The following is a 14,592-nucleotide window of genomic DNA, read 5'->3' as shown; positions in this document are numbered from 1 at the left end:
GTAAAGGTAAAGGGACCCCTGACCATTAGGTCCAGTCGTGACCGACTCTGGGGTTGCGGCGCTCATCTCACTTTATTGGCCGAGGGAGCCGGTATACAGCTTCCGGGTCATGTGACCAGCATGACTAAGCCGCTTCTGGGGAACCAGAGCAGGGCATGGAAACGCCGTTTACCTTCCCGCCAGAGTGGTACCTATTTATCTACTTGCACTTGACGTGCTTTCGAACTGCTAGGTTGGCAGGAGCAGGGACCGAGCAAAGGGAGCTCACCCCGTCGCGGGGATTCGAACCGCCGACCTTCTGATCGGCAAGTCCTAGGCTCTGTGGTTTAACCCACAGTGCCACCTGCGTCCCTTCATAAAACTTAGCCAAAAATAAAAAGCCCACCTGAATCAAACCGTTCAGCATCCCCGTTGGCTAGGTTTGTATTTTCGTCCAAGGAGAGGCACCGAGTCTCATTCATGCTGAAGATCACAGACCCTCTTGTCTCCATTGCTCAGAGAAAGGATTTTCTGAGTCCTAATTCATCATCACGAAGCACAGCCTTCCTGTGGCGAGAAAGAAGACCTTTCAGTAATCAATCTACATTTCCCTCCCCCTGTTCTGTTTCACACCACCTGGCCCTCGGAGCAAAAGATGATCTCCAAATATACTTGGAGCACACCCACCAAAATGAATGGTCCTAACTTAAGTCACCATGCCCATTAACCTCAATGAATCTACTCAAGAGTACCACTAACATTGGCTTGAGTGACGAGATACCCTGAAAGCTTCCGGGTAATTTGTGGCAGAAGATGGTGAGGATGGAGGGACAGACCTTTCCCACTTAGAAACACGTTCTGACTTTGCAGATTCTGAGAATCATAGAATTGCAGAGTGGGAAGGGATCTAGTCCAATCTCGTCCAATCAAGAGGAGGGAGAGAGGTTGTTTTCTGCTGCTCCAGAGAAGCAGACACGGAGCAATGGATCCAAACTACAAGAAAGAAGATTCCACCTAAACATTAGGAAGAACTTCCTGACAGTAAGAGCTGTTTGACAGTGGAATTTGCTGCCAAGGAGTGTGGTGGAGTCTCCTTCTTTAAGCAGAGGCTTGACAACCATATGTCAGGAGTGCTCTGATGGTGTTTCCTGCTTGGCAGGGGGTTGGACTCGGTGGCCCTTGTGGTCTCTTCCAACTCTATGATTCTATGATTCTAAGAGTCCAGTCCTAGCCACGTGATCCAGGGCCCACAAATTTTGGCCGGCCTTGGCCAAACATTTGGGGTTGCCAGGTCCCCTACCGCCACCTGACAGGTGAGTTTTGTTCCTAACTTTGTCCCATTTCTCTAAAATTGAAACAACATCTCCCTCCACAAAAAAATGCTTAGTGTGGGGGGCAGAAAGAGAAATAAGCTGTGCAAATTTCCGCCACTAACGGCAATCCCTGCCCACAAAAAACTGATGAGAGAATTTCTCCTCCCCTGAAGAAATTCAGTGGGGCAGCCCCTCTTGATTTCTCTGTCGACAAATAAACGTGGAGACACAGAATTTCCAGAGGCTGCTTGCACAAGTCTATCGTTCACAGGAGTCATCCCTTGACGTTGCAGCTGTGGTGTAATGGTCATGGGTGCATGACAAACTTGTCTCCTGCCCTCTCCCAACACTCCCAGACAGCCATCATCCCATGCAGGGGTCCCAATCGCCAGGCTCACCAGCTTGGGAGTCCCTCCTGCTTCCAGCTATAAGTGCAAGCCCCAGACCTCCTCTGAAGTTTGGAACCTCCTCTGACGCGAGGTTTCTATGACTGTTGTTGTCAAAGGTTACACAGTGGTACCTCTGCTTGCGAACGGGATCCGTTCTGGAGGCCCGTTCGCAACATGAGCAGAAAGCAACCCGCGTCTGCACGTGTCGCGATTTGCCGTTTCTGCGCATGCGCGTGACGTCATTTTGTGCGTCTGCGCATGCGGCGAAACCCGGACATAACCCGTTCCGGTACTTCCGAGTCGCCGCGGGAAGCAACCTGAAAACGCTCAACCTGAAGCAAACGTAACATGAGGTATGACATGAGGTACAGTGGTACCTCGGGTTAAATACTTAATTCATTCCAGAGGTCCGTTCTTAACCTGAAACTGTTCTTAACCTGAAGCACCACTTTAGCTAATGGGGCCTCCTGCTGCTGCCACGCCGCCGGAGCACATTTTCTGCTCTTATCCTGAAGCAAAGTTCTTAACCTGAAGCACTATTTCTGGGTTAGCGGAGTCTGTAACCTGAAGCGTATGTAACCCGAGGTACCACTGTATATTATTTTGAAACTGCACTAATATAAACGTCAAGTTACGAAACGCGCTGAAAACGGCATACGACTCTGCATTATCACGGGACTCGAACCCACGGCTTCAAGTTACAAGAAAGGAGATTGCGACCAAACATCAGGAAGATGCTCTTTCTGACAGTAAGAGCTGTTTGACAGTGGAACGGTCTCCTCCGGAGGTGGTGGGCTCTCCTTCAGTGGAGGTTTTTAAGCAGAGGTGGAATGGCCATCTGTAAATGCAGTTTGGGCAAGTTTTTGAGCCGAGAATAGTACTGCAAGATGATGGTGGTGGTGGTGATTTCTAGACCAAGAATCACAAGGTGGTTTACAATAAGGTAAAGGTAAAGGTACCCCTGCCCGTACGGGCCAGTCTTGACAGACTCTAGGGTTGTGCGCCCATCTCACTCAAAGAGGCCGAGGGCTAGCGCTGTCCGAAGACACTTCCGGGTCACGTGGCCAGCGTGACATCGCTGCTCTGGCGAGCCAGAGCCGCACACGGAAACACCGTTTACCTTCCCGCTAGTAAGCGGTCCCTATTTATCTACTTGCACCCAGGGGTGCTTTCGAACTGCTAGGTTGGCAGGCGCTGGGACCGAGCGACGGGAGCGCACCCCGCCACGGGGATTCGAACCGCCGACCTTTCGATCGGCAAGCCCTAGGCACTGAGGCTTTAACCCACAGCGCCACCCGCGTCCCCTGTGGTTTACAATATAAAACCACAAAAATGCATAACATAGTAATAAAACATTTACAAAGCCACTCTTCCTTTGTTGGTGTGTCCTGAGAGTTCCATTTAGGAGAGCATATAGAATTGGCAAAATTAACTTCAGTTATAAGATATCAATCAAATCAAAAGTTAAGAATGGAGTGGAAGTATTTCGAAGATTATATGTCAAAATATTTTTCTGAAAATGACACGCTAATGGGCTTAGAATAAAAACTGTAAGCAATAACAAAACCAATAAAGAAAGAAGGAAAAAATCAGAATGTAACAAAAATAATTTATTATAGAATGCAAGGAAAAAGGTAGAAAGAAATATAAAGAAGTCGAATTGCTGTGGAGGGTGGTGGGTTTTATAATTAAGTGTATAATTATGCAGCTGTTGTAATTTAGATGTTATTTAGATGTTATATTTTATGTGAGGGAATCATTGGGAATTTTGGTTATTATATATATATATATATATATATATATATATATATATATATGTTATCTTGGGGGGGGGGGGAGAACATAGTAATAAAACAAAAACATTAACACACACACATGCACCCCACACATTTTAAAAGGCCATGGATTATTTAATTAGCCAACGGCCCGAGAGAAAAGAAAAGCTTTTTGAGAGCAATGAAGGATCCATAAATAAAAATCATGTTCTGCTATGTGTTTCAGTCCAGGAGATACAAATTAATTTGGATAAAAAGGCCGGCCAAATGAAACACAGTTGGTGGGGCACAAGCTTCTTTCTCTCGGGGTCGTGGGTTCGAGTCCCGCATTGGGCAGAAAGATTCTTGCATTGCAGAGGGTTGGACTAGATGACCCTTGTGGTCCCTTCCAATTCTAAGATTCTATGAGTCCAATGCATTTGCTGTTCTAATACATCCCAAAGAAAACCTATTTTTCCATGAATTCATTGAGCTGAATTACTTGCACCCTCCCAGAGCAGGTTTAATGAATGGAGTTTTTAAAGCAATGTATATGCAGCCAAGGATGTAGCAGATTTTCTGCGTTGGCTAGGTGTCTTTTTGGTCCATTTCAAAGCTTAGGATTCTATAAACCCCAATAAACCATAGCTGACTCCTGTTAACCGCTAGCTATTTTGGCTCCAGTTAAAAAGCACTCATTCTACCTGAGCAATGAAGTTTGGACTGTAGCACACATTATGAAGGCCGTCACTCAGGTTTTAAGGAGTCTTTAATCAAGCGTATGAATTTTGTTTGATTCATTGAGGGATTCAATTTGCATACATTTACATGCAGGTGAAAACAATCGTTTCAAAGAAAGGAGCGCGGCTGCTTTTTAAATGATGCTTTTTAAATGACCTACGGAAAGTCATCCCTTAGAATGGGAGACAAGCTATCTTAACCACAGCAATCTCCATATCCATCTCTCTGGAAATGGAGAAGAGGTAGGTGGATTTCAAGAAATCTGAAAAGGGTGTGTATAGGATTGTAAGAAGCAAAGGAGAACTGAATTCACCTCTCCTTACAGTTGCACATGGCACAGAAAATTTCCACTGGTGCAGTTTGTCATTAAGGGGGTGTGAGAGAGAGAAATCTACACATGAAATTTCCCCTTCAAGAAATACACATACATACCCGTATTTTTCGCTCTATAAGACGCACCAGACCACAAGACGCACCTAGTTTTTGGAGGAGGAAAACAAGAAAAAAAAATATTCTGAATCTCAGAAGCCAGAACAGCAAGAGGGATCGCTGCGCAGTGAAAGCAGCAATCCCTCTTGCTGTTCTGGCTTCTGGGATAGCTATACAGCCTGCATTCGCTCCATAAGAGGCACACACATTTCCCCTTACTTTTTAGGAGGGGAAAAGTGAATCTTATAGAGCAAAAAATACGGTAATTTGTTTCCAGGCCCAATTCTAAGTACTAAGCTTGAAAAGCCCTTCTATGGCTTGGGAACCGGGTACCTGAGGGAACTTGTTATGTAGTGTCATTTGAACACATTTTATTAATTTCTTTCCAAGTTGATATCAAAAATTACAGGAAAATAAAATAAACAACAGTACCGTTCATTATAAAGAAACATTCATGCTTATTATATGAAAACTAAAATAAAGAAAAGAATGGGCTGTTCCTCCCTAGGTGTTAAAAAAAAAAGAGGCAGAGATGCCTATTTTAAAATGGGGACTTCCTAAAAATGTATAATCAGCTGAAAGGACGCCGATAGTTAACCATGTTTATGATTCACAAAACCAATTAATAGATTGCAGCATGTGCCAGGGGGAAAATGAGTTCCTTTTCCCCTCTTCCTCCCCACCTTCCACTTTCTTAAGAACCGACTGAAATAACTTGGCAGCATCCTTTTCCACCCCTAACATTCCTGCGCTGTCCTTTTCTAGTTTTTAATTTGATATCAGCAAGCATTTGAAGTGGCGAAGCGCTAGAAATCTTTACTGAAAACTCATGTGTTTTTAACAAAAAATAAAAGAAGGGGCAGGGTGGTTTGGAAATTTTAGACTCTGGACTTACGGGCGGGCTTATGGGGGGGGGCAACACTTTCGACATTAATAAGGGTTATTTCAACATGTGGTTAATCCAGCCCTGTGTTGCGGGGGGCTTCTGCTCAGTCTGCTGAGCCCCAGACTTCTGCGCTTTACCCCCCCCCCCCGATGACGCCGCTGAAAGGAATCATAGAATCATAGAACTTTGCAAGAGGAAGGGAGAACAAGGGTCCAACTCCCTGCAATGCCCAGGGTAGGACTCGAACTCACAACTCTGAGATTAAGAGTCTCATGACAGAGCTCTCCATCCTTACCCAGCAGAATCCCCAGAGATCCTTGCAGAGGTTATGTTCAGCCCAAAGAACCAAAAATATATTCTACAGCCGTGTGAGCTATCCTCTCTGGAATCAGCAGCAACACCAGGGTAGGTAGGTAGCCAGCCGTGTTGGTCTGCCATAGTCGAAACAAAATAAAAAAAATCCTTCCAGCGAAACCTCGGAGATCAACTAAGTTTGTTATTGGTATGAGCTTCCGTGTGCATGCACACTTCTTCAGATACCACGCAAACGAAAGCACATACCAATAACAAACTTAGTTGGCGTCTAAGTGGCGCTGTGGGTAAAAGCCTCAGTGCCTAGGGCTTGCCGATCGAAAGGTTAGCGGTTCGAATCCCCGTGGCGGGGTGCGCTCCCGTTGTTCGGTCCCAGCGCCTGCCAACCTAGCAGTTCGAAAGCACTCCCAGGTGCAAGTAGATAAATAGGGACCGCTTACTAGCGGGAAGGTAAACGGCGTTTCCGTGTGCGGCTCTGGCTCGCCAGAGCAGCAATGTCATGCTGGCCACGTGACCCGGAAGTGTCTCCGGACAGCACTGGCCCCCTGCCTCTTGAGTGAGATGGGCGCACAACCCTAGAGTCTGTCAAGACTGGTCCATACGGGCAGGGGTACCTTTACCTTTAAGGTGCCACTGGAAGGATTTTTTTTATTTTGTTTCAACCAGGGTAGAAAGTCCTTTTTCACAGATACAATTCCCACACGCCTTCCCAAAAAGCTTTTTTTCCGCAATGACTTGCAGCTATTTAATTAGCCACACGTCCGGACCAAGTTTGCTTTGAAAGCCTTTGAAAATTAGATTGCTGCTGCAACAGTATTCTCCTCTGTCATCCTTTGGCTATGCCGAGATTCGAACACAGAGCCTCGGGGTGAGACACTCGAAGCTTTCTGGTCTTGGAAAGAGGAGAGCATGGACCTGCTCACACAGGTGGGTCCCAGCCTAACTCCCCCACCCAACTTTCGCAGATTCTCTTTTGTCAACATTATCCTTTCTGGGATGAATTTCCCCTCTAGGCTCCCCTTCCAGCCACCAACCTCACACAAGGATGCTGTGAGGAGTCAACTACATAAGTTTAAAGGCGCTGTGAGCCCAAAGGAGCCACCCAGAGAAGAGGCTGCCCACTGTGTCTCTGCGATGAGTTATCGTTCTGAACTTGCTTCCTCCCAAAAACCAGCTGCTTTGAGAGGTGGGCGGATTCTGCTACCTTTTACTGTATTAGGTGTGACTCTGTCACTCTGGGTGCTGAGACACAGCCAGATTTAATCCCCTCCCGGAGGAGTCTGCCCAACGCATCTCTGCATGAGTTGCTGCTCCAGCCTTTCCTCCTTACAACAGAGGCCTCTGGTACGTCTGCATTTGAGGCAATTGAATCACTCACCCCTGAGATTAATGTAAAATCCCTAGGGATGAGAGTTCATAGAATTGTAGAGTTGGAAGGGACATCCAGGAGTCATCTAGTCTAACCCCATGCAATGCAGGAATCTCAACATGCCGTCCCATGGGTGTAGCCAGGATTTATGTTGGGCGGGGGGGGGGGGGGCGGGCAGCACACTCACCTGTCCTGTTCCAGAACCGAGCTACTTGCGTTGCTAGAATATGCACCCAAGTGACCACAGGCAGCATTTCAATTTCAAATATTCTGATTATTTCTATTTTTTTAGTTGTTGTTGTTGTTTAGTCGTGTCCGACTCTTGACCCATGGACCAGAGCACCCCAGACACTCCTGTCTTCCACTGCCTCCCACAGTTTGGTCAGATTCATGTTTGTAGCTCCGAGAACACTGCCCAACCATCTCGTCCTCTGTCGTCCCCTTCTCCTTGGGCCCTCAATCTTTCCTAACATCAGGGTCTTTTCCAGGGAGTCTTCTCTTCTCATGAGGTGGCCAAAGTCTTGGAGCCTCAGCTTCAGGATCTGTCCTTCCAGTGAGCACTCAGGGCTGATTTCCTTCAGAATGGAGAGGTTTGATCTTCTTGCAGTCCATGGGACTCTCAAGAGTCTCCTCCAGCACCAGAATTCAAAAGCATCCATTCTTCGGCAATCAGCCTTCTTTATGGGCCAGCTTTCACTTCCATACATAGTTAAGTATTTTTTATTATTTGCTCGATCTGCTCCCCGCTAGACCGTGCGCAGTTCCCCATCCAATTTGAAACCACATCAGACCCTGCTTAGCTTTGCAAAGGTGCTAGCAGTTTTATTGCTGCACCACTCGGAGCGGGGTTGGTGGAGGGTTGAGAATCTCAACATTTTCACGACATAGAAGGCGAACGTTTTTGCAAACAAGAGTGATGCCTTAAGCCCAGTTTTAAGTCTGAAGAGGCTGTGAAAGGGTAGCGGCTCTCCAAGTCCTGGGAAACAACTGACTGAGGAGGATTTTTTTAAAAAGGGGAAAACTTGCACATCTGGTGCAGATGTGGTGAGCCTCCAACAGCAGATGGCTGCAAAGGGTGACCTCTGTCGGGGCTTTGCAATCCAATCCCGCAGGCGGCAGATCCACTTACACAGAAAAGGCTCCCCTGCCTTGATGCTGGTGGGAATTTGCAAAAGAAGGAAACACAGAAAGTTCTTCCAAAACAAAAAACCAAAAAACGTTCCAGCAACACAACTGAAAATCGACTCCCCCTTAGCCTCACTGTTGGCTGGTGATCAATCTGCGAGATTATATATATATAATGTCCTAGCGCACGAGTCACCCCCTCCTCCAATTTTTTAATTTTATTTTTGCAAAGTGACTCAAAACATGACTTTGGGAAAAGTTCCCAACCCTCGTTCTCTAGCAAACGGCGAGAAATTCCGCCCTGCTTTTAAAGAAGACTGCCGCCCACCAGCGCCTTTGGAATTATAATTTTAGAAATCCACTTTATTTTCTACCACGCAGAGAGGGCGGGGCTCTCTTGCGAGGCGCTCCTTGCGCCGATCCAGAGAGGAAGGCGCTCGCGCAGCGCCGCGCAACTTCAGCCGCGCGGCGCTTTCCCTTTTTCCTCCTCGCTCGTCTCTCCTCCCAGCGCGGACATGCTTCCTCGGAAACAAGTCTCAGTTCAATGGGGTCTACCCGCGAGTAAGGGAGTGCATAGGATCGGATTGCGGGGTTGTTGTTGTTGTTTTAAGTAGTTGCATTCTTTTTACGTCCTCAACAAACATTTACTCAACAAACATGCAAGCCTTCTTTGCGTAAGGTAACTCGGGAGTAAAGGCCACTAAACGCAATGGGCTTGCTTCTAAGGACTTTCACACAGGATCGTGCATTGCGCGCTTTGCTTCGGAGTCAGCCCCGCAAATCCTCGATACCGAGCTAACATGCGTAGTAGGATCGGGCGCAATTAAAAAGCAGGGAAACGCGCGTAGCGTTGCAACCCTGCTCAGACTACAACTATAAGGCTGCGATGCGCGCGCGCGCGCGCACACACACAAACACCGCTTGGGGGCAACGCAGGTTGCAATCCTGCAAACATACCCGGGAGCAAGCCTTTCCAAGCGCAGAGAGGGTTTTTTTTACTTCTGAGTAGTCACCGCAAAGGGTTGGCAAAAGAGGCTCGACCTTCCAGAAAACGTGGCTCGGCTGCCCATCATAACCGCATGCGTGTTTTTTTTGGAGAGCAAAATTTGGACCAGAGGGCACCTGCTTTCCACGCAGGAGGCTGCATCCCCGATATTTCCAGGTAAAAGCTGGGAATATGACAGCCCGGAGCCCGATGGAGAGATAATGCTCAGTCCGGATTGGCTTAGTACCAGGCACTTTCCCATTTTCCAATTTGGAAAGGACTTGTAATAGTTGGTACCCATTGGAACTGATAGGGCAGAAGGCAGGGAGCCCAACAGCAGGGGGCGCCAGAGCCAATGACACGCTGAGCCCACTCGCGCTAATTTTGTCTTCTTCACTGCGGAGTTCTGCTCTATCATCATCTAACTGTTTATTTAGGAGCTCAATATGGTGTACATGGTTCTCCCTCCTCACAACAGCCCTGTGAGGTAGGTCTGGCTGGGAGATGGGTGACTGGCCCAAGGTCACCCAAGGAGCTGAATGGCTGAGTCTCCCAGGTCCCAGTCCAGTGCTCTAACCATTAGGCGACACTGCCTCTGAGCGCAAAACTGAGGCAAAGGAGGAGGGCACTGGTTGTAAGCATGAAGGGAGGCGGGGGTAGACTGAGGTCGGTGGGGCAGCGCCTCCATAGCTTTAAGGGCGCAGTTTCCGGCATCCCAATGCCTCTGCCAGTCAGAGTAGACAGTGCTGGCTCCAATGGTTAGACTTGGTTAAAAAGCAACTTCCAAGATCAACTCGAGTCCAGACGCTTTTTGCATCTTGACGATGAGATCAGACTTAGCAAGCAAAGACTTTCTCCAGACCCCGGAGGCACATCTTCATAAAAAGCACAGCCTGCTGTTTTTCCGCAAGAGTAAGAGACCGACCAGTCCGTGATTCGACGGCTATCTTGGCTGATCTCCCCCAAAAAAATTCGGATCCAAAGTCCACACCATCACCGCCCGCTTCGCTCCCTGTGTCCTCACCCAGACTTTGGTCTCTGTCGATCGTTAACGCGCTTTCCCGCAGATAAGATCTCAATTGGGTAGGATCCTGCCAGCTCTACGTGCGCAGCCCACGTCTACTTAGAATCCAATGACAGTAGAGTTGGAAGGGGTTCTCCAAGGATCATCTGGTCCAACCCCAGTGCAAGGCAGGTATCTCAACTAAAGCATCCACAACGGGGGCCACACTGCAGCCTTAGACAGTTAGACCTGCAATCCAACCTCTGCTTAAAAACCTCCGAGGAAGGAGAGTCCATCAGCTCTAGTGGGAGACCGTTCCGCTGGCGAACAGCTCTTACAGTCAGAAAAGTCTTCCTGGTGTTTAGTCGGGAATCTCCTTTCTTGCAAAGTTAAACAAACAAAAAAGCATCTCCTTTACTTGGAAGTAAATCCCAACTTCTTGTGCAGGGCTTCACCCCTGCAGCCGCTGCCAGTCAGTGCCCATACTGCTGAGATAGTTGGACCCAACAGGCACTGACCGGCAGCGACTCTCCAAGATTTCAATGGCGGGCACTGAACTGTCTGCATGCCAAACAGATGTTGCGCAGTTGTGAGCTACAGCCCGCAAGGATCCCTGGCCAACAAACGAGCCCGAAACCAAAAGCAGATGCTGAACTGTACTCAGTCCAAACTTGCGATCATTTACTCCGGAGCAAGCGCCGTAGGATACAATTGGGGGGGGGGGTGCGCTTCTGAGGCAGCCAGGATCGGGCCGTCTGCCTAGTTGCAGCGACACTTGCCTGCAGTTGGATCCGGTGTAGCTTACTCCGAAGTAAACCGTACCGCGCCAGGAGGAACCGAGGGTGCAATCCATAGTTTTGAGTGCGCATGTATAGGATTGCGTTGCGCTGCACAGCTCTAACCGCCGCCCCTCCCCCGTAAGCAGATCGCGAGAAAATCAGCAGGTTAGAGAACTCGGGCTGCCGGCGTCTTTAGGATCGCATCCGGAACTAAATATATCCTAGCCGGATCCTAAACATGCTTACTCAGGAGCCCGAGATTTCCGCAGGATTTACGCCCAAGTAATGTGCCTACATAGGATGGCGTAGATTACACTGGAACACACGCATTTCTCCGCCTTCCTCTACTCCACTTTGGGGGGGGGGGGGGAGGACGTGTTTATTTTCAGTTTGTAGAGAAGCCTGAAACCCGCCATGTTGAAACTGACAAACCTCTTTAAATACCCATTTATACCGCAGTTACATAAAGGGAACTAAATCAATGAAGGGGGGGAGGGGCCGGGAATTAGTTTGGGGCGATTTTATACACATATCTAATCATCTGTATTCCATTGATCCGTCTCAGTTTCCCGTCCCTCCCTCCCCCGCTCCATGAAACTGACTCAAAAAATGTATTTTTTTTCTTTTTTCTTTCTTTCAATAAATTCTAAGCCGAGATCACATTAGATTTTTTTTTTTTTTATGAGATAAGCATGTCCCAAAAAAAGGTAGGGGGGGCAGCCTTCGGTTAATCTGGCGCGTTTCCAAATCGGAACTGGAGTATCCACGCGATGACATTAAACACGAGCCGCGCATTCCGCTCATCTCTACTCGTTAGGGCACAGATCCAAAAACGTGCCTTGCAAAAGGAAAAAGAATACCTCAACACAGAGAAAAATGCGCGCCCGTCCGCGCGCGCACACACAACCAACAGCCGACCCGATGCATCTTTACGCAGAAGTAGGTCCAATTGCTTGCAATGGATCGGAACACCCTAGGGAAAAAAGCGTGCATATTGGATCGCAACACCTCCGCCAAGAAATGCACCCCAGCGTGATGTCATCCACAATCAAGCGCGGGTTTAGGCGCGCCTAGAACTCCATGCATAGGATCGGGCGCACAACAATACGTAAGAGAACCCTGAACTTGGAAGGGCTGATTTCCGAGTTAGCATGCATAGGATAGCACGGCCCGCCTGGAACCTCAGGCAGGAGGAAAGACGAGAGAGGCACTTTTACTACTTCCGAGTAAGCCTGCACAGGATCGGGCTGCGCATTCGAAGCGGGAACGACGGACTTCTAGCAGAACGGCGAGATTAAAACACATTTTAAAAAATCACTTTGAAATAACTTGCTTTTTGGGGGGGGGGGTCCTTGTCAGCTTTTTCTGCGCAAAGCAGAACGCATGCTAATAAACCCCAAAAAATCGGGGGTGGGGGAGGAAGAGAGAAAAACCGCGCCCCCCCAAAAAACCCCACCGCGATCGGTCCATCCTTCTCCGTAAGAAAAAAAAGGGGGGAGAGAGGGGAAAAACCCCCACCTTCCGTTAGATGCAGCCCGGGTAGGTCCGCGCGCCGCTGCGCGGGGCCGCGCCTTACCTGCGCGAAGTTTCCCTCCCCCGCGATCCCTCCCCCGCGTCGAAGGGGCGCAGCCCCCGCCGCGCCAGCCGCCCGCCAGCGCGATCCGCGCCCGCCTCGCTCGCTGCCGCCGCCGCCGCCGCTGCTCCACACTCCTTCCAATATGGCATCCGCTCAATGCGCATGCCTCGCACTCGCTTGTACTTGGCGTGTGTGCGCCTATGTGTGTGTGAGCGTGTGCCAGGGTGCGCGCCGGCTCCTTCGCTGACCTTTTTTTTTTATCCCCCGGCACAGTTGCCAAACACGCGCGCGCACCGTGCGCCCGCAGCGTCTCTAGTCCCCGTCGTGCAAATCCCCCCGCGGAGTGGCAGAGATGGGTCTTACTCCCGAGTAAGCGTGACAGCTTTGCACGCCCGAAAGGACGCGCGGTTCGGGATGAAGTCCCGTCCTGTTGCGGGTTTAGTCGGGACGCCTTCCAAGGGGTTTAATATTGAACCCATTTTGACGCTGTGTGCAGGCATGAGTAATCGGGGCGGAATCCCCAAAAGCAGTTTTACAGCACAATCCTAAATGGGGATTGCAGTCTGAGACTGGCATTTTATTTCACTGAATTTTATTTTCACTGAATATTTCACTGAATTTTATTTTATTGTTTTAAGGTTTATACACCAAGCCTTGGCTATTAAGGCTGCAATCCTAACCCCACTTACCTGAAAGTAAGGTGCTCCACGGAATTCAATAGGATTTCCTTCTGAGTTGGCACGCTTAGGATTGCGCGGTGACTCTCTGAAAGTGCCATCTGATGTTGTTGTCTTCGTAGAATAATAGAATTGTAGAGTTGGAAGGGGCACAAGGGTCATCTAGTCCAACCCCCTGGAAAACAGGTTTCTTTGTGGCTTGAACCACATGAATAACATGTGGCTTGAACCCACGACCCTGAGATAAAGTCTCATGCTCAACAGACTGAGCTGTCTTTTATTAATTACATTAGTTATTATATTAAAAAAGGTAAAGGTACCCCTGCCCGTACGGGCCAGTCTTGACAGACTCTAGGGTTGTGCGCCCATCTCACTCAAGAGGCCAGGGGCCAGCGCTGTCCGCAGACACTTCCGGGTCACGTGGCCAGCGTGGCATCGCTGCTCTGGCGAGCCAGCGCAGCACACGGAAACACTGTTTACCTTCCCACTAGTAAGCGGTCCCTATTTATCTACTTGCACCCGGGAGTGCTTTCGAACTGCTAGGTTGGCAGGCGCTGGGACCAAACAACGGGTGCGCACCCCGCCGCGGGGATTCGAACCGCCAACCTTTCGATCAGCAAGCCCTAGGCGCTGAGGCTTTTACCCACAGCGCCACCCGCGTCCCTTTTAGTTATTATATTAGTTATTATTATTACTACTACTACTGTACTGTACTACTATTACTACTTTGTGGTTGTTGGTGACCCGGTGAAATAACCACAGGGTTGTATTTAGCTCTGTTGTACTCAGGGGGGAAAACACTTTAAAATGTACAAATCTAAGTTAAAGTAAAGGTAAGGGACCGCTGACAGTAAAGTCCAATCGCGAACGACTCTGGGGTTGCGGCACTCGCCTTACTGGCCAAGAAAGACGGCTTTTGCCCACCGACAGTTTTTTCTGGGTCATGTGGCCAGCATGACTAAGCCGCGTCTGGCGAAACCAGAGCAGTGCATGGAAATGCCATTTACCTTCCCGCCAGAGCTGTACCTATTTATCTACTTATACTTTGACGTGCTTTCGAACTGCTAGGTTGGCAGGAGCAGGGACCGAGCAACAGGAGCTTACACCATCATGGGGATTTGAACCATCGACCTTCCAATCGGCAAGCCCTAGGCTCAGTGGTTTAGACCACAGCGCCACCTGCATATCTTAAATCTAAGTTAGGCATGTCCAATAACTTCAATGGGTCTCTGCGCTAAGCAGGTCCAACGTTGGAAACAACCCATAATAATTAAA

General features: G+C 48.8%; 1 protein-coding gene across 3 annotated transcripts in view; it reads right to left on the bottom strand.

The window, feature by feature from the left end:
* The window catches only part of SFMBT2 (Scm like with four mbt domains 2), a 77,779-nt gene extending 64,981 nt beyond the window's left edge, over positions 1–12,798 (bottom strand). Inside the window, exons 1-2 of one of the 3 annotated variants that reach the window (XM_083401916.1) lie at positions 12,641–12,798; positions 386–546 (exon numbers count right to left, since the gene is read on the bottom strand). In XM_083401916.1, coding sequence (XP_083258042.1) covers positions 386–491 — 106 coding nt within the window. In that variant the 5' untranslated portion in view covers positions 492–546; positions 12,641–12,798. Of the gene's footprint in view, positions 1–385; positions 711–12,640 lie in introns of those variants that run through there. The other 2 variants (XM_083401917.1, XM_083401915.1) reach the window with 2 other exon arrangements.
* Between the last annotated feature and the right edge of the window lie 1,794 nt (positions 12,799–14,592).

This window comes from Podarcis tiliguerta, assembly GCF_965153285.1.
Source record: "Podarcis tiliguerta genome assembly, chromosome: 10".
Lineage (NCBI taxonomy): Eukaryota > Metazoa > Chordata > Lepidosauria > Squamata > Lacertidae > Podarcis > Podarcis tiliguerta.
Note: the sequence above shows the minus strand (reverse complement) of the source record. Positions and strands in the feature narration are given on the sequence as shown.